This window comes from Chionomys nivalis, chromosome 8 (assembly GCF_950005125.1).
Source record: "Chionomys nivalis chromosome 8, mChiNiv1.1, whole genome shotgun sequence".
NCBI lineage: Eukaryota > Metazoa > Chordata > Mammalia > Rodentia > Cricetidae > Chionomys > Chionomys nivalis.
The window spans coordinates 95,233,580-95,251,986 of NC_080093.1; the positions used below are offsets into that span (position 1 = coordinate 95,233,580).

Consider the following 18,407-nt stretch of genomic DNA (forward strand, 5'->3'; position numbering starts at 1 on the left):
CTATTCTACCACAATTAAAACATTTGGCATTTTGATGTCTCCTCATTCCTTTGGAAATTGCTTCTCTTACCCAAGCCTCAGTATTATAGTCAAATGTCTTAACATTCATTGTATCTCAACCATTCATCAATTGGTACTGATCTAACCTTTAAAGGTCCAAGTATCTTTTTTGCATTCTAAGTTGGCATTTTCAAAAGCCAGAGATTCAATAAATACTCGTATAGTTTGTGGGTCTGTTACTCCTATTTTTATAGCCTGTGTTAATCTTTGTAAAAAATCACTAAAGGTTTTTCTTTGGCTTTGTTTAACTCATAATATATGATTCAATCTGTTTTCCTGGTTTTGGAATCCTGTTTCAAGAATTTAAGCTTGTTGTGTGGCATAGGGACAAGATGTGTTCATCGTAGAGAGTTTGATCTTGTGGGTCAGCATAAGTGCCCTTGCCAAGAATTTGATCTTGGGAAGCCTCAAGTCCTTTTGCTTTTCCCTGTTGTAAAATTTTTGTCTCTTGTCGCCAATATCATTTCCACATTAGTTTCAGTTCATCTTCCAGCATCACTGAAACTAATTGAAAACAATTGTGTAGAGTAGCTGGGAGCCCACGTCTTTATCATCTCCCTAACAAATAGTGAATGCAAGCCATAAGACACTACTGCTTGCTTAATTTCTTTTAGATCGCTCAAACCTATGGGTTTCCATCTACAGTCTTTGGATCCTTTTGGGCATTTAAAACTTTTTTTTTTTTTTTCAAGACAGGGTTTCTCTGTAGCTTTGAATCCTATGCTGGAACTAGCTTTTTAGACCAGGCTGGCCTTGAACTCATAGAGATCTGCCTACCTCTGTCTCCTGAGTGCTGGGATTAAAGGCTTGTGCCACCACCACCTGGCAGGCATTTAAAACTTGATGGTTTGGGGCTGGAGAGATGGCTCAGTGGTTAAGAGCATTGCCTGCTCTTCCAAAGGTCCTGAGTTCAATTCCCGGCAACCACATGGTGGCTCACAACCATCTGTAAGGAAGTCTGGTGCCCTCTTCTGGCCTGCAGACATGCACACAGACAGAATATTGTATACATAATAAATAAATAAATATTTAAAAAAAAAACTTGATGGTTTGTCAGAGGTAGGAAGCTAAAACCTTTGGTAAGTTATCTCTGACTCTAATAGGTGATGATGAGTTAAATCCTTTGCTTCTACCTTCTCTCCCTGTTCATCAGCTCTGATAATTTTCTCAATCGTTTCAAATTTTTTACCATTGTCTTTTGTAAAGCCTGAATCTCTTGACTTGTGAGTATTTCTAATTTCATTGACACACATAACATCTGGTCCTCATTCTGCACATAGGATTCCATGGTATGAAATTTTTCCATTAAGGATAACTTCGCATCCTTGGATATTATTTGGATGGCGTGCAGATTGCCTTCCTTCAGAGATACTCTATCTGCTAACTTATAACTTTTTAACAGATTTTGATTGCCAAATTCAACAGTATGAATCCTTTCAGATAATCTCTCAGTACCCTTTGACATGGATTGAATTTTGTTTGTCAAATTGTTACCATTTTTAATTGGTATTAATTTTTCATCTAACTTTTGATTTTTGATTTTAATTTTATTAATCCGGTCAGCTAGTTCATTATTAGTCTATAAAGACTATATTTTTTCTAAAAGTGCCTGATTCTTGGCTCTGTTATCAAACCATTTTCTTAAGGATATAATATGAAAAACAAAGCTAAGTTCCAGTATCCAATAAATTGATGCATCAGAAAAACCATATAAGCCTTGCAGAATACCATCCATAGTATAAGCAAAAGGGTTATTAATTCCTAGATGGTAATATTGTCTGCAATTATGTAACTTTCAAATTTATTGATTTATTTATTAACCAAATAAAGTTACCTCCGTTATGAGATCTCAGTCAATTGTTGCAGATGTAATAATCTTTATTAGCCAGCAGGTGTTGCAGTCGCAGGTGCATGGCGGAGAGACACAACCAGTGGGGACATGAATAGTCCCGCTTGGTTCCACATTGGCACCAAGAGCAATTAAATCAATTTTGTACATGAAGAGAGGTTTTTGGTGGCCAGAGTAACAGAACATTAAAGAACTCGGAGCTAGAGAGCAGTGAGCCATGCAGCGGGGAAAGAGGGGGGCTAGGGACGTGGATGGACACAATGGCACGTGTGCCAGGGAAATTGCCATGTCATCACAAGGTAGCTCCACTGTGGTGGGGTTTGACCAAACAAACAAACAAACCACTTAGTAGGTGGAATCAAGCCATACGGGTAGGGGTGGGAGATCTTTAGGGCTGGTCCTGGGATTCACATGGGTACCAGATGTAGATGGATGCTATAAAGTAGAATCGAGTAAAATAAAGGCTTTTCATTTAGGGATAGACTCACAGGTCACAGTCCTCTGCACAAGCGGGGAACAGAAACCAAATCCAGCAGCAGCAGCAGCGGGGGGGGGGGGGGCATATGCTGGTAGGGGAGAACCTATTCCTGCAAGTTGTCCTCTGACCTACACACACACACACACACACACACGATATATTTTTTTAAATGAAAAAATGTCAAACATGGTGGCACACTGCTTTTAATCCCAGCACTGAGCAGAGAGAGCCAGGTGGATCTCTGTGAATTCAAGCCAGCCTGGTCTATTCCAGAACAGTGGGCCACACAGCAAAACTGTTTCAAAAAGAAAAAGTTAAAATTTTCTTTTCATAATTTACAGTGTCTTGGCATAAGTATTATTTATAATTCATTCCTTAATTCCCCTTCATTAGCTTTGCCCACAGCCTGTTCAGTTCCTTTGTTTGGCAGAATTCTACAGAATATGTTTTTCCCCTACTGAGATTTTTATGCCTGTACTGATTTGTTTCTGGTGCAGCTTGTCCTATACTGTGTATGAAAAAAAAAACATGTATTTTATGATACATTGTTGTGTAGTGTGTTTTCTCTGAAATTCAGAGGAAAATCAGATTCAGTGATTTAACAGTGCCACCCCCCATTTAATTAACTAGCTGCTGTCCAAACGTCAGGAATGCTGTTTCTCCTTTGGCCTTTTAGTCTTTGGTTGGCCCCAAAGTCAGTGTTACTGAGAACTCATTCATTATTTATGTAGTTTTCCTTGACAGGGTTTGTCTTAGTTAGGGTTTCACTAGGAAGAGATGCCTTGACCACGGCAGCTCTTAGAAAGGAAAACATTTCACTGGGTGGTTTACAGTTTCAGATGTTTAGTCCATTTTCATCAGGGTGGGATATGGTAGTATGCAGGCAGACATGGTGCTGAAGAAGAAACTAAATCTTGGTCCTGCAGGCAACAGGAAGTGAACTGAGACACTGGACATGGATTGTATATATATATGTATGTATGTATGTATGTATGTATGTATGTATGTATGTATGTATGTATATGTATATATATAAGACCTCAGATCCCACCTCCACCAAAGTCTCTCCTACTAGTGCCATTCTCTATGAGCTTATGGGAGCCACTTACTTTCATTTACATTCAAACTACCACAGATTTTTTTGTATTGTTTTTTTAAAATTTGTCTCTTTCTTTTTTTTTTTTGTTTTTTCGAGACAGGGTTTCTCTGTGACTTTGGAGCCTGTCCTGGAACTAGCTCTGTAGACCAGGCTGGTCTCGAACTCACAGAGATCCACCTGCCTCTGCCTCCGGAGTACTGGGATTAAAGGCGTGCGCCACCATCGCCCAGCAAATTTGTCTCTTTCTACTTTTAACTTTTCTAGGTGATTCCTTCTTTAGTTCTAGCACATGGGAGGCAGAGGCAGGCGGATCTCTGAGTTTGAGGCCAGCCTGGTCTACAGAGCGAGTTCCAGGACAGCCAGGATGGCACAGAGAAACTGTGCCTCAAAGAACTTAAGCAAATGTTACTAAATATATATATCTACATTTCAAGAGAAAAAAACAGAGCAGGATGGCTGCTTCTGTACCATACACCATATCCCAGATGTTCAAAGCCTGAAAGAAGGTAGCATGGCCAGACCTTTTGATGTGATGCTGTGCTGGTGTCTGTGTCTGCTGTTTGTCCACAGTCCCAGTGAGCCTGTGAAAGCAGACAGTGAAGAGCAAGGCCCCTTCTTCCCACTCTCAGTTTGAGTCTTTGCTTGTTTGGTACCATGTCTTTTCTTGGCCTTTCCCAGTGTTTCTTTTGTTGTTGTTGTTGTTTGGTTGGTTTGTTTTTCAAGACAGGGTTTCTCTCTTTAGCCCCGACTGTCCTGGAACTTGGTCTGTAGACCAGACTAGCCTTGAACTCAGAGATCCACCTGCCTCTGCCTACCAAGGGTGTGTCCTACCGCCAGGCTCCTCTCTGTCCTAATCTGTAAAATAATACTTAAAACACTAAGGCAGGGACTTTGGAAGGTGTCTCAATAGGTCAAGTATTTGCTGAGGAAGCATGAGGATCTCAGCTTGGATCCTTAGCATGCAAATAGAATCCAGGAACGGCCATCATGCTTCTGTGATCCCCAAGCTGGACCCTGGGCCTCACTGACATTCTAGCCAGTTCACTTAACAAGTGGGCTCCAGGTTCATTGAAACAGGGTTTCAATAAATAAGGCAGAGGAGAAAATAAGGGAAGATACTAGATGCCAACCTCTGGCTTCCACACGTGTGTTCAGACACAGGTGAGCACACCTGCATACATTATACATGGACCACATACATATACACAAATTAAGGGCGTAGGAACTAAGTTTATATATATGAAAACGGCTTAAGAGGGAGGCAGGAACAGTTCCTAGCATGTACAACACCTGGAGTTCCATTTCTAGCATTCCCTAGACCAGGTATAGTGCTGTATGACATGCAGTCCCAGCACTTGGGAGGTGGAGACAAGAGCATTAGAAGTTCGGGTCAGTATGGGATAAATGAGACCCTTGCTCAAAAAAAAAAATTATAATGAAGCTCATTACTTTGTATACTAACTAAAAACAAATAAATAAATGAAAACAGAAAAGAATTTCCGAGAAACAGATAAAAACCAACTAGGTATTTTCTGACCATAGAAGACTAAGAGAGAAGTAAACTGAAGTCCTGTGCTGCGCCACTCGCGGTAGCAGCTACCAGTCTTGTGACTTAGGAGCACTTGAAATGTGCTGTTAATGCTGCTCTGCTTTCAAAGTCCAAAATAAGTAAAATAATTAATGATTTTAGCATTTTGTGGTTGGGACGTTTCTCACAGGTAGTCATGAGCAAGGTCCTGAGATCACTACCCAGCGCAAATAGTGACTTCAGTGTTTTGTGTATGCTGAAATATTTTTTTTAAATACTTATTTATTTATTTATTTATTATGTATACAATATTCTGTCTGTGTGTATACCTGCTGGCCAGAAGAGGGCACCAGACCCCATTACAGATGGTTGTGAGCCACCATGCGGTTGCTGGGAATTGAACTCAGGACCTTTGGTAGAGCAGGCAATGCTCTTAACCTCTGAGCCATCTCTCCAGCCCCGCTGAAATATTTTTTACATGTGAGAATATTTAAGGTATATTGAGCTAAGTAAAACATGTTATTAAAATTAATATCACTTGTATTTTTTAAATGTTGAAAAAAATTTAAATTGTATATGTGACTTACGTTATATTTAAAGTCTAGAAATTCCCAAAGAAAATTTATTTATCTATTTATTAAGACCAGGCTGGCCTCAAACTCAACTCACCGATCCACCTGCCTCTCCCTCCCGAGTGCTGGGATTGAAGGCGTGCTGTTTTGAGAGCTGTTTCGTGCGTTTGTACCTTCCCCTAACAGTGTGATAGGCAGTGCTGGGGTTGGAGTGCTGAGGGCCTGGGTCACTCGACTGCTGAGCTAGGTTTATGTCCTCAGACCATTTGCACTGCTCTGAGACAGGTTCTCACCAAGTTGCCTAGACTCCTGCCCCAGCCTCCTGAGTAGTGGGGACTGCAGACCTGTGCCTGTAGGCTGCACAGGTCTGCACTACTGAAGCAGAAATGTGCCTCTCTGCTAGGGAATTTTACTTCAGTCTAGTCTTGCTTTGCTTTTAACTTATTTGTCCAAATTTCTTGATGCCTCTTGTGTTCCAGTTCCCGGCATCACTTTGCACTGTATGTAGTAAATAGGTGAATTAACCAAGAGTGAGCTCAAGACTTGTTTCGTGTAGCCAAGCACCGCAGATAATCCTGAGTGGGAGTTAGACCAAAGGCCTGGATGCGGGAAAGGTGGGAAGGCTAAGTACCTGAGGGGAAGCATAGGGGATGATGTCAGTTGGTCCTACCATGGGTCTCTTCCAGTTTTCCTCGTAGGTGCAGAGGACCTAACAAAAAAGTTGGAGCAGTTTGGTAAGAGGTAGCAAGATCTCAATGGAAAGGAAAGTATGTCTAGCATAGTTTGGTGAGGATAAAATGGGAGAGTCGGGCGTCGTGCCCGCTTTCTAATTGATCACACCTACGGAGTTGCATTACACAAAACCGAGATGTAACTGGGTTTCGTGGCATGTGTCTTTGATCTCTGCCCTCGGGAGGCAAAGGAAGACAAGTCATGTGTGTTCCAAGCCTGCTTAGGGATACACAGTGAGACCTGTTTCAAAACAACAACGAAATTGGAAATGTAAGAGAAGATAGGCTAAACATAGAACTTTCTGGATGGTCCTGCAGGGGGCAGTCTGGAGCTGAAGTGCTTGTGTTTTGTTTCAGATGGTGACCCTCTTTCAGATGTGGGTTGTTCCCCTCTATTTCACAGTGAAGCTGCACTGGTGGAGGTTCTTGGTGATCTGGGTCTTCTTCTCTGCTGTCACGGCCTTTGTCACCTTCAGAGCCACACGGAAACCTCTCGTACAAACAACACCAAGGTAAGAATTTGAGTAAAGCCTGGTTTTCTCTCTGTGTGTCTTTCTTCTTCTTTTTCTTTTTAAGATTAAAAAAAATATATATCCGTTTGAGTGTTTTATCTGTGTGTATATAAGTGGACCGTATGCTTGCATGTACTACCTGTGGAGCCCAGAAGAGGGCATCAGATGCCCTGGAATTGGAGTTACAGACTCTGAACTGACTTACAGGAACTGAATTTGATCTTCTGTAAGGGCAGCAAATGCTCTTAATCTCTGAGTCATCTCTCCAGCTCCCAAGCCTGGTATTCTTGAAGTGAATCTGTTGGAAAGCATGGAAGGGGAGGAAGATGGGTTTAGAATGGAAATCAAAAAGCCTTTTTTAAAAAATACATATTTTTTTGGTCTGTCTGCCAAAATGCATTGGTGCAGGGCCTCTCAAAAACAAGCTGATTGGGAGCCCCACACCCCAGCCCCATTTTCAGAATCGCCAATATTTTCCTGTCCTTCACTTGACACTTTACATCCTGATTTGTTAGTGTTAAAGGTCCACACCGCATACAAGGCGCTGTGATCGTCATGGTCTCACGTCAGCAACCTCCTTTCCTGCGGCCCCTTCTCTCACTCGGAATTAGGTCTCCATCATGCTGTTTATGAGGACCCTGGAATTAGGTCTCCATAATGCTGTTTATGAGGACCCTGGAATTAGGTCTCCATCATGGTGTTTATCAGGACCCTAGAATTAAGTCTCCATCATGCTGTTTATGAGGACCCTGGAATTAAGTCTCCATCATGCTGTTTATGAGGACCCTGGAATTAGGTCTCCATCATGCTGTTTATCAGGACCCTGGAATTAAGTCTCCATCATGCTGTTTATGAGGACCCTGGAATTAGGTCTCCATCATGCTGTTTATGAGGACCCTGGAATTAAGTCTCCATCATGCTGTTTATGAGGACCCTGGAATTAGGTCTCCATCATGCTGTTTATCAGGACCCTGGAATTAAGTCTCCATCATGCTGTTTATGAGGACCCTGGAATTAGGTCTCCATCATGCTGTTTATGAGGACCCTGGAATTAGGTCTCCATCATGCTGTTTATGAGGACCCTGGAATTAGGTCTCCATCATGCTGTTTATGAGGACCCTGGAATTAGGTCTCCATCATGCTGTTTATCAGGACCTGCAGTTACCGTTATTGAACTCGTCACACTTTCCAACAAGCTGTTGTTTTGAGTCTCTGTCTCCCCCACAGGGTCTGGCACTTATTAGCCTGCTCTGAATTTTTGTTGAATGAATGAATGACTATCAGCAAATTTGCAGTGACAAAGCCATTGTTTCTATAACCCTTTGTTTTATCCAAGTGTGTCTCTTGTTTAATCCTCCCTACCAGCTTGTGGGGTAATTTAAGATCCATACCAGATAGGAAAAGATATTTTTCTCACTCATTCATTCAACAAGCACCTGCTGTGTGCCAGGCCCTTTGGTGAGCACTGGGGTACAGAGCTGGATAAGACATGGTCCCTGCCCTCAAGGAGTGCTTGGTTTAATGGAGGAGAGGGTCAAGAAAGCACCTGTTGGAGTGCATCTGGTAAGTGCCGTGAGAGGCGTGCATGGGCTGATGCCTACCAGGAGCTGCCTAGCCTGACCCACAGTCTCCCTGTTTGCGGACTACTCCTTGTGTGTCTTGTGTGTTCTGTTTAGTACACACCTTTCTCTGACCTCCTGATTGTCACTGTGAGAATGCAGGTGGATACAGGGTAGGAATACCTGGCATTGTAACTTGTGAAGAGCAGGTGGATACGGGGTGGGAATACCCAGCATTGTAACTTGTGAGGAGCAGGTGGATACGGGGTGGGAATACCCAGTATTGTAACTTGTGAAGAGCAGGTGGATACGGGGTGGGAATACCCAGTATTGTAACTTGTGAGGAGCGGGTGGATACGGGGTAGGAATACCCAGCATTGTAACTTGTGAGGAGCAGGTGGATACGGGGTGGTAATACCCAGCATTGTAACTTGTGAAGAGCGGAGCCTTGCCTTTCTGAGCCTTGAATTGTTCATCCCTAAAAATGGGATAAATGCTCAATTTCATATAAAGCAATTTTCCCGAATTAAAGCACACTATCATTTATGGGTGACCAAGTGCTGGGCACGGTGATATAGGCCTGAGCCCCAAGGAGACATGATTGTGAGTTTGAGGTTAGCTGGGCTCCAGAGAACCAGTTCAAGGGCAGCTTGCATTACATAAAGTGAGATGGTGCATCTGGTAAAGATACTGTTTGCTTAAGCCTGGTGACCAGTTTGATCAGAACCCAGTAAAGGTAGGAGAGTACCTTCTCTGCAGAGTTGCTCTCTGACCTCCACACTTGTGCCACACAAATACATAAAGTTACCAATGGCAAACAGGATGATTGAATATGGAATATTCAATAGCAATATGGAAAGTTGTTTTATAATAGTACATGACACTGATGGTGCTTCCCAGTTTAATAAATGACATTATTTATTCATCTAACTTTAACATGTATGTTACAGGAAATAGGTTCCATACACCACAGTGAGATAGGTAATTTGCTTTTACCATTTGTGCAAAGAAGTAAGCTTATTTCAGAAATATGATCTGACCCATCTCAGCTTATTTAGCAAGTAAAAGCTTACGAATCTAAGATGAGTAGAAGTCTAAAATTCTGTGTCTTTTCTGCTTTCTCTTTCCCTTATGGTCAGTGTAAATCTGATGGCCATGTGTGGTTTTTAGTTCAGTACTGCAGGGTGGTTGGGGTCTTTCCATAGCCTGAAAAGCCTGCTTAGAGAGCAGGGAAGGATAGGCAGGCACCTAAGTGTTCACCCTGGGTCCAGCCGAGACACAGGAAGTCAACTTTCGGGAAGAAGGAAAGCTTGGGCTTTCACGCGGATTCCTGGACTGCTCCATTGGCTGTCATCTCAGACAGGATGGTTAGTGACTGTCTTAGACTGGTTTTACATTGCTGTGATAAAACCACCATGACCAAAGCAACTTCGCTGGGGAGGAAAGGTTTATTTGGCTCACACTTCCACAGCACTGCTCATCACTGAAGGAAGTCAGGACAGGAACTCAGCCAGGCAGGAGCTGATGCAGAGACCATGGAAGGGTGCTGATTACTGGCTTGCTCCCCATGGCTTGCTCAGCTCTTTCTTTTAAAACCAGGACCACTAGCCCAGGGATGACCCCACCCGCAGAAGGTAGGTCGCTCCCACATCAATCACTAGTTAAGAAAAATGGCCTACAGCCCTGATCTTATGGAATTATGGAAGCATTTCCTTCCTCCCTCCCTCTCTTCCTTCCTCCCTTCCTTTGTATAAGTGTTCTTTATGCACACATGCCTTTATGCCAGAAGAGAGCATCAGGTCCCACTATAGATGGTTGTGAGCTGCCTTGTGGGCATTGGGAACTGAACTCAGGACCTCTGGAAGAACAACCAGTGCTCTTAACTGCTGAGCCATTTCTCCAGCCCTGGATCACTTTAGCTTGTATCAAAGTGACATGGTACTATCCAGCACAGTGACTCCTGAAGCATTTACAGAGGTCTGGTTCATACAGAGCCTCTCTCCTTCCTGAATCCAGCTGGAGTTCAACACTCCGATTCCACACTGCTTGTCACTGAATCCTGGGGTGCACTGCTTACCCTCAAGGATGTGAAAACTCTTCCCTAGCCATACACAATACATTAAGTCAGGGGTACTGTTTGAGTACCTTCCTCATTTCTTCTCCAACAAAATATGTCATTTTAAAAAATCATTCCTAGTATGATTGGCCTTATGGATGGAAGCAGAGCTGCAGACAACCTAACCAGTTCTATCTCTGAGTCCTCTTCCTTGGATTGTCTTCTGACAAGAATAGCAAGTCTTTGCATGTCGTGTTCTGAAGGTTCTCAGTTTTTTTTACTTCCTCAACCTAAATTTGAGAGGTGGTGGCTTGGGTCAGCTAATACTTACTTTTTGGGATCCCTTTTCTTGGTCCAGGAAGATGCAAAATGTTCTTTTTTTTTTTTTTTTTTTTTTTTTTGGTTTTTCGAGACAGGGTTTCTCTGTGGTTTTGGAGCCTGTCCTGGAACTAGCTCTTGTAGACCAGGCTGGTCTCGAACTCACAGAGATCCACCTGCCTCTGCCTCCGGAGTGCTGGGATTAAAGGCATGCGCCACCACCGCCCGGAGCAAAATGTTCTTGAGGGTTTGATGACTTAGGAGTATTTCTACAGCTGAGGATGTGAACAGCTTTTGACGGTAACCAGAGGTGCCCAACAAATCCTGAGCATTGAACCTGATCCCCCATTGATGTGAGAAGGGGTTCTAGGTACCCAGTGGCCTTGAGGCCACCATTCTGTGCCCGTTGTGCTGACTTTTTTCTCTTTCCTCTAGGTTGGTTTATAAGTGGTTCCTCCTAATCTATAAGATCAGCTACGCCACTGGCATTGTTGGCTACATGGCTGTCATGTTTACCCTCTTTGGTCTTAACTTATTATTCAAGTGAGTACCCTTTGCTTTTACATTTTTCTGGTATTTAGAGAAGAATGGCTGGAGGTACTGGGTATTAAAAAGGAGAACCTGGTATGGGTGGCGGCCCTCTGTGCTGTTTTGTTGACAGAGAACATTGAAAATCTAAATATAGACAAAGGCTAGAGTCCCAAATCATTGTTTTTATATTTTCCAAAAGTTAGTATTCAGTGGAAAAACATAACAAAAGTAAACACAATCACCCATAATTCTATCCTTTAAGAATAGTTTTCATCTTTGTGTGCTTCTGCCTGACTAGACTAGGGACTAGCAGAAATTCACCTGAGGGCTTACAGCTTTATCTTGTCGTAGCCTTCTAGATGATCTACACCAGGTCCTCCTGTCCACAGATGACACAGAAGTCAAGCACTCCTGGACATAGAGACTACAAAACAGAGTGAGCCGGTAGTCCAGAAGAGGATGAAGTGTGGTTATCTAGGGGAAGAAATACTGACTGTGCACTAACGATGAAGGGGAGGCCCCAGCCAGGCCTGGTGATTCCAGTTACTTAGTAGGCCAAGGCAGCATTGAAAGTACAGTATCTGCGTGGGCAGTGTGCGTGGCTTAAGCCAGATCCTGTCTCAAAATTAAAAATAAAAAATTGACTGTGGTTATAACTTAGTGGTGGAACTTTAGGTCTAGATGGGCAAAATTGAATCCTCAGTACTGAAGAAGGGAAAGCGGGTGGGGGGAGAGTCTCGTGTCTTGATTTATGGCTGGACAGATGTTGTCCTACTCACTGTTGTAGTGCTGTGGAGAGACACCGTGACAAGGCAGCTCTTATAAAGGAGAGGAACTAAGTGTAGGCTTACTCTGAGTTCTAGAGTTTGTCCACTATCATCACGACGGAGCAGACAGGCGCGGTGCTGGAGCAGTAGCTGAGGGCCTTACTTCCTGACCTGCAGGCAGCGGGCAGAGAGATCCTAGGCCTGGCAAGGGCTTTGGAAACCTCAACAAAGCTGCACCTCCTAGTCCTTCCCAGTTTCACCAACTGGGGCCAAGCATCAAGCATAGGAGTCTATGGAGGCAATTCTCATTCACACACCACAGCTACTAACTTCTCAGTACACTTTAGGCTGGAGAATGTTTAAAAGTTTACTGTAAGACAAATAAAGCTAAGTACCATATTACAGAGTGAATGGGTGCTCCTAGATCTCTTCCTTGTAGGAGGAAAATGGGCTGAGAGAATAAACAGACTCCAGTTCATTTAGACTCTAACACGTGTCTTAAACAGAGCTGTGCTGGGATTAAAGGTGATATCACCAAGCCTAGCGAACATTAGGTTAAAGATGTTTCTTCTTAGTTTCTTTACTTGCTTAATTTATATGAGATATTGACTATTTTAATTTTGTATTTATGAGTGTTTTGCATGCATTTGTACATGCAGGAACCTACAGAGGCCAGAAAAGGGTGTGAATCCCTTGGAACTAACATCACAAACAGTTGTGAGGCCATATGGGTGTCAGGAACTGAACCTTGGTGTTGCGCAGGATTAGCCAGAACTTGACAATTTTTATGCCACTGATTAGGTTGAGTGGTGTAAGATGAACACTGACCACTAAGCTTACCCACTTTCTTTGGGAATTATAACTTACAACCATGAGTGAATACATAGAGTTCTTTGTAAAAGTATGTTAGCCAAGATAGTTTTCTGCAACATTCATAGACTCTACAAATTATTGGTGCTTAGAGTTTTTAAACTAATGTTATAGGAAAGATCCATATTTTCTTAGTAAATAGGCTTGAACCAAAATTTAACTTTGACATTATACAGAATATGTTCATGTACAACTATTCTCTAGTGACAAATATGTAAGTATTTACTAATTTTAACACCCCTCCAAACCTATGTTTGATAAACCCTTTCTGTAAAAGTGATGTAAATAGTTTAGGTTGTATGGAAAAGTCAAGGAAAGCCTAGTTATTATGTGCAGTACGTATAAGTGAAGAGAGAAAGCTCCTGTCCTGCTGTGTCCTGCTTCCTTGGAAGCCCAAGAGCCTATTTCACACATGGGAGCTTTACGTATCGTGCAATTGCTGTCAGTTCTGACATTCCCAGGCAGTGTGTCTCAGGGCAGGCCTCACTGCCTTGCTGCTTCCCTTGCAGGATTAAACCAGAAGATGCGATGGACTTCGGCATTTCTCTTCTCTTCTATGGCCTCTACTATGGTGTTCTTGAGCGGGACTTTGCAGAAATGTGTGCAGACTATATGGCTTCTACCATAGGGGTGAGTTCAGCTGCGCTTTGTGTGTGTGGAAACAAAGTCTTGCTGTATGTGTTGCCCAGACTGGCACCGTGGACCCAGAACTCTTCAGAGACCTCAGAGTCTTGAGCCCTAGGATTCCAGGTTTCTGCCGCTAGACACTGCTATCTGTGCTCTTACGAGTGCCTCCTACCGCTCTGCATTGCTCAGGCCAGCATCACTTACTAAAATGAGATAAGCCATATAAAAAATCTTTAGGGCCTGGTGGTGGCGGCTAACGCCTTTAATCCCATCAATCAGGAGGCAGAGATAGGCGGATCTGTGTGAGTTCGAGGCCAGCCTGGTCTCTCTAGGGTACTTTCCAGGACAGCTAGGGCTACACACAGAGAAACCCTGTCTCAAAAAAGCAAACAAAAATAAAACAAAAACTTTTAGGATGTGGGTGGTATGCATTAGAGATTTCGTCCTTGAAATTTAAATAGTACCTAGGAAGTTAACATTCATTTAATAAACATTTTTTTTTTTTTTTTGGATTTTCGAGACAGGGTTTCTCCGTAGTTTTTGGTTCCTGTCCTGGAACTAGTTCTTATAGACTAGGCTGGCTTCGAACTCACAGAGATCCACCTACCTCTGCCTCCCGAGTGCTGGGACTAAAAGCGTGCACCACCACCGCCCGGCTTAATAAACATTTTTTAATCCTTCACTTGTGCCTGGGCCCTGTGCTATGTGTTGGACTTACAAACGTGTCCCTCTCTGAGGAACTCTCAGCAGTATATTTTGCTAGTGAAGAGGTAGTTGTTTTATTTAGTCGTGTGTGTAGCCATCGATAGTCCAAGTGTCAGAGAATAGCCATGAAGCATATTTATGCAAGCAACACTAATTAAACCTAGTGGGTCACACCCACAAAATCTGAAAATAAAAGTTAAAAAATGGCCCTTGCCCCAAACGCCTTCACTCACTATTGAGAGAGGTAAATGCTAAAGCAATACATGAGTGTGAAGCTATGTGTATTACATATTGTGAAGGAAAGGCTCGTGATGCCGTGGACACACATGACACTGACACATTTAACCTCAAAGGTGGCTACGGACACATTTGACCTCATCGACCTCAAAGATGGCTTCCTCAAAGAATGACTTTTGCATGAGTAGGCGTGAGTGACGAAGAGGAATGGCATCCGCAAGAGTCCTGTCAGCAGGACTGAGTGTGGGTCAGGTTTTTCCTTCCTTCTTTTTTTACACGTGTGTTTGTGCATTTCTGGGAGCCAGAGGCCAGCCTTGAATGCCACTCCTCAGAAGCCACCCACCCTGTGTTTTGAGACAGGGTCTCTCGTTGGCCTGAGCTTGCAGATTTTGCTAGACTGGCTGGCCAGCAGGAATTTGTCTTTACCTCCCCAGTGTGAAGATGATGAGTGTGCACCACATCTGTCCTAGTGTGTAGTGTATGTGTGTGCACAGGTGCAGAGGCCAGAGGTCAGTTTGAGGTGTCTCTCCTCATCACTTCCATTTTATTTACTCTTTTTGTTATTGTTCCTTGTTGTTGCTTTTGAGACAAGGTTTCTCTGTTATGTACCTCTGGCTCTCCTGGAACTCAGTACTGTACACTAGGCTGACCTTGAACTCACAGAGAGCTGCCTGTTTCTGTCTCCCAAGTGCCTCTTATTTATTCTTAATTATTATTGGCTGTGTGCGTGTGCCGTGACAGTCGTGCAGATCGGAGAACACGATGTGGAGTTGGTTCCAGGGCTCGAATTCAGATCGTTGGCCTTGCGTAGCAAGTGCTTTACAATGTGAGCCATCTCTCCAGCCCTCCACCTTAATTTTTACAGTAAGATCTGTCACCGAACCATGAGCTCATCAATTCACCTAGGCTTGCTGGCCATTGAGATGCAAGCATTCGTCTTTCTCTGCTCTCCAACCCCACCTCCTGCATTGAGTTTGCAGACACATACTGCTGCACGAAACTTTGTAAAATGTGGGTTCTCAAGATCAAACTGAGATCTGTGTGCTCCTGCAGCAAGCACTCTACTGACTGAACTGTCTCTGTCATGAAAGGGGAGATGTCTCTGAGGAACTAAGACTAGTATCTAGAGAGATAGTCTGTAGGTGAGAGATAAAACCTTACAGGTCAAACATTTTAATCTTATTTATTGTTGTATTTGCGTATGACGATGGGGCAGTGCACAGCTATGATGCTTACATACAAATCAGAGGACAACTTTGTAGATTCATTTCTCTCCCTGTACCTGTATGTGTGCTCCAGGGATTGAACTCAGGGCATCAGGTTTGCGTGTCAGTGAACTATGCCTTCTGAGCTATGTATACAGCCCAAGATTTCAATTTTGTTACTAAAAGCACGGAAGGACTAGAGTTAGCTTAGCAGTTAAAACAACTGGTTTTGCCAGGCGGTGGTGGTACACACCTTTAATTCCAGCACTTGAGAGGCAGAGACAGGAGGATCTTTGTGAGTTTGAGACCAACCTGTTCTATCAAGTGAGTTCTGGGACAAGCTCCAAAGAAAGCTACAGAGAAACTCATTTCAAAAACAAAACAAAACAAAAAATAAATTAATTAAAAAAAGATTGCTTGCTCTTCCAGAGGACCCAGGTTTGATTCCCAGCACCCAACTGTCTATAACTCCAGTTCCAGGGAATCCTATGTCTCTTCTGGCCTCTCAGGCACACATATGTTACACACAAATATATGCAGATGAAATGTTCATACACATTAAATAATAAAATGATTCAGAAAAAAAAGCAACTGAGAGACTAATAGAGAAAGACTATCAAATCTGCATTAATCAAAGATGGTTCTGACTACGGGGTAGAAAGCAGGTTTTAGAGAGCGTCCAGACTAGACCCTCGAAGAGACACTTCTGGGAATCCGGGTGAGGCAGAGTCACTTTAGAAGAGGCTAGAACTAGTAGAAAAGGAAGACATGAACTATTTTATTTTTATTTTTCTTCCATGATATTTATTGAGCTCTACATTTTTCTCTGTTCCCCTCCCTGCCTCTCCCTTGCCCCCTTAAACCCACCCCCAAGGTCCCCATGCTCCAATTACTCAGGAGATCTTGTCTTTTTCTACTTTCTAATTCCCATGTAGATTAGATCTATGTAAGTCTCTCTTGGTGTCCTCATTGTTGTCTAAGTTCTCTGGGATTGTGGTTTGTAGGCTGGCTTTCTTTGCTTTATGTTTAAAAACCACCTATGAGTGAGTACATGTGATAACTGTCTTTCTGTGTCTGGGTTACCTCACTCAAAATGATGTTTTCTAGTTCTATCCATTTTCCTGCAAAATTCAAGCTGTCGTTATTTTTTTTCTGCTGTGTAGTACTCCATTATGTAAATACACCACATTTTTTTTATCCATTCTTCGATCGAGGGGCATTTAGGTTGTTTCCAGGTTCTGGCTATGACAAACAAAGCTGCTGTGAACATAGTTGAGCACATGTCCTTGTGATTGAGCATCCTTTGGATATATACCCAAAAGTGGTATTACTGGGTCTTGAGGAAGCTTGTTTGCTTATTTTCTGAGAAATCTCCACACTGATGTTCAAAGGGGCTGTACCAGCTTGCATTCCCACCAGCAATGCAGAAGTGTTCCCTTTCCCCACAACCTCTCCAGCCTAAGTTGTCATCAGTGTTTTTGATACAGTTTTAGGTCAGGTCTTTCTCTGTGAAGTGATATTAATGTTATTTTTCCTATACTTGAACAAATCGGAAAAAAAATCTGTTACCTCCCTTTATGCTTCTGTGGGTAACAGCTGCTCTGAGTGTCCCAAGGGTCACCCTTGCTGTAGAGCTCTTGAGGGTGTGGTCTAGTACCTAGTAGGCTGTACCCTTGAGAGAGACTGAGGTCATTCTCATGGCCCCTGAGGTAGTTACTACCAAATCCCATTATTATAAGAGTGAGTACAGCCTTGAACGGTCCCCTGCTTCCGACTGGATGTGATCTTTTTCATCTGTATGTTCCCATGTGTGGTGCCATCGCCATGGGGTGACTGAAGGGGCCCTGCCAGGTTGAGTGCTGTCTGTTTGGGCTTTTGCCCTCCAAACTATAAACGAAGCCTTCTTTTCCTTTGAGTGCCCAGCCTTAGGGGTTTTATGACAGCAATGGAAACATTCTAGAATTGCCTGTTGGATTCTTTGATAATCTCATTTCACTGTCTCTTACCTGCATGTGTAGCCTTCATTCAGATCTTTAGCCTCCTTGTTCTCCAGAAGAGAGCTGTCAGATCATAATTTTACAGTCACAGTGGACGTATCCTGAGACTACTCTGTCCCGTAGCTGGCTTTTCATAGCAGCTGCTGTAAGGATTCTGCTCGCCCCTTTGCTCTCCCTTCCCCACCCTCTGGGTCCTAGAATCTTTTGTAAAGATTACTTCTTTTCTAGGCAATTACATTGGAACTGGTTGTCTGTCTCGTTAGAGGAGTCGCTCAGTGGCCTGACCCTGGCTGTAGGCTGGCATGCCTGTACTTGATGAGTGGGGCTCCCCTAGGACGGCGACTTAGTCACCAGGAGTTAACTCATTTACTGTTTACCGCAGCAGGCATGGCTGAAACTCTCCAGGTTACAGGCATTATGCTGGAGCCTGGCTGCCAACAGGTTCTGAGACACAGGCACCTTCCCAATGCTGAGGACTCCAGCGTCTTTGGTTAATTGGGTGGGTCCCTGATTGACAGTTAATTGAATTTCAGGGATTTTACTGTTGTGGTAGCAAGAATCTGATCAATGCTTTGAGGTAATCTAGAAATTTCTGCCTTGCATTCATTGGTAAACTCATTTGCATATTTGTGCCAGTGGCAGTTATCTTGTAAATGCTTACAGAATGAGCAGATCCCGCCTTACAGTCACACTGTCACGTGGAACT

The 18,407-nt window shown here is 43.2% G+C and overlaps 1 protein-coding gene across 4 annotated transcripts in view; it reads left to right on the forward strand.

The window, feature by feature from the left end:
• The window catches only part of Rnf121 (ring finger protein 121), a 60,158-nt gene that overhangs the window by 36,359 nt on the left and 5,392 nt on the right, over positions 1-18,407 (forward strand). For 3 of the 4 annotated variants that reach the window (XM_057779448.1, XM_057779447.1, XM_057779449.1), the window contains 3 exons: positions 6,675-6,829; positions 11,198-11,305; positions 13,440-13,560. In XM_057779448.1, coding sequence (XP_057635431.1) covers positions 6,675-6,829; positions 11,198-11,305; positions 13,440-13,560 — 384 coding nt within the window. The remainder of the gene's footprint in view (positions 1-6,674; positions 6,830-11,197; positions 11,306-13,439; positions 13,561-18,407) is intronic. The other variant, XM_057779450.1, reaches the window with a different exon arrangement.